We start from the raw sequence: 1,614 nt of genomic DNA, 5'->3' as shown, positions 1-1,614 counted from the left end.
TGTGTATAGTGATATCATATCCTAAGTGTAATATTGAAGACATAAGAACTGAAATATAACAAATATGAGTTAGAAAATACTGACACTAATAAATTTAGGTAAATACTATACAATATACAAGTATTTATAATTTGTTTACTTACCTTTCTTACATCCCCAAACTTTCCAGTCCCAATATCCCCAACAATGTTAAGCCCTTGATGGGGAATAATCCAAACTCGTTCCTTCAGCTGGCGATAATGGTCAAGTGTTGGAGCTTCCTCATCCACGTAGTGTGCACCCACTGAATAACCATTCTCACAGTCTTCATTGGGCTCCTGTTCATGGACAGCCAACTCTTGGTTCTCTGCCGACCGCATCCGATTTTTCTTCACCACAACCCTCAAAACTACATACAAAATGATGGAAGCCACAAGGAGGAACCCACACAAACCAATAGCAATGGACAACCCTAATACAGTCTTTTGACTCCTGGCTAACTGTTCATTTGTTTGAGTTATCATCTTGGTTTCCATGGAGTCACCTTCATAATCAAAGACAGTGCTTTCATGCTGCTCATGATTGGACATAGAATAAGCAGCCTTTGTTTCATTTATGGTGCTCAGGACACCAAGCAAAATGTGGTAATCAATATCTGGTTTTAATGGTGCATTGTAGTACTTCCCATACATCTTTTTGTCTCCAACTTTGAAGGTTCTCATAAAATTATCAGGAGAGAATTCAGCTGTAATATAGAATGGTATGCTATTATTCATAGCTGAGTAGTAATCCGTTAGCAAGTGAGGCTGAAGTTGTACATGAACAGTTTCATCTACTACCACTACTTGGTATGCAGATATTGGACCATTTGTTGGTGGTACTGACTGCAGCTCAACAGTTCTTGTTGAGGAGGTCTGACTTATTATCTGAGGCATTGGAGGTGTTTCTGGCTTTCCCACTTTAGTCCACATTTCCAGAGACTTGGGATAGCCAAGGCCTGATTCAGACACAGCTCTCACTTCAACAAGATACCTGGTGCCAGGTTGGACTCCATGCAGCCAAGCAGTTTTGATATGAGAAGAAAATTCCCACTGCAGTGATCTGGGAGGGTCATTTTCACTATATGTATACACTGGAGCTGCACTAACACGGTAGTGTAGAATATCCGACAGACCTCCTGTTGGTGGCTCCCAATTTATATGTAAACTAGTGGATTCACTATCAACTTGTGTAAGAGATTTGGGAGCACTTAAAATACCCTTGCCAGCCTCATAAATGCTCATGGCTCCTGGTCCACCACATATCTGAGTTGCATTCGCAGAACAAGGAGAAGTACACTGATCTGTTGTACTGCCATGTATTCCATCACCACAATAACAGCTTTTTGCTTCAAATAATGCTGCATATCGCATAAATTTCTTTTTACATTCTTCAACACATGCATCCACACTGGTGCCACTTATTTCAGCAGGAGCCCGAAACATAGTATCACGACTCTTTGCATCCCCCGTAAAGCAGCCTACAGGATACAAGTCCTCAGCTGCTGAGATCAAACAGCAGAAAGCCAAAGCTGCTGCCAGGTAGAACACTGCACCCATCTGGAAAGGGAGAAAGGTTCAATTCTATGAATTCTAT

At 41.3% G+C, this 1,614-nt stretch overlaps 1 protein-coding gene across 1 annotated transcript in view; it reads right to left on the bottom strand.

The window, feature by feature from the left end:
* Positions 1 to 1,614, bottom strand: part of LOC119592075 (putative tyrosine-protein kinase Wsck) — an 11,908-nt gene that overhangs the window by 4,869 nt on the left and 5,425 nt on the right. The window contains exon 2 of the mRNA XM_037940887.1: positions 144 to 1,577. Within this exon, the coding sequence (XP_037796815.1) occupies positions 144 to 1,577 (1,434 nt within the window). The remainder of the gene's footprint in view (positions 1 to 143; positions 1,578 to 1,614) is intronic.

Source organism: Penaeus monodon, chromosome 29 (genome assembly GCF_015228065.2).
Source record: "Penaeus monodon isolate SGIC_2016 chromosome 29, NSTDA_Pmon_1, whole genome shotgun sequence".
Classification (NCBI taxonomy): Eukaryota; Metazoa; Arthropoda; class Malacostraca; order Decapoda; family Penaeidae; genus Penaeus; species Penaeus monodon.
The sequence above is the reverse complement of the archived record's forward strand: the minus strand, read 5'-3'. Positions and strand labels throughout refer to the sequence as shown.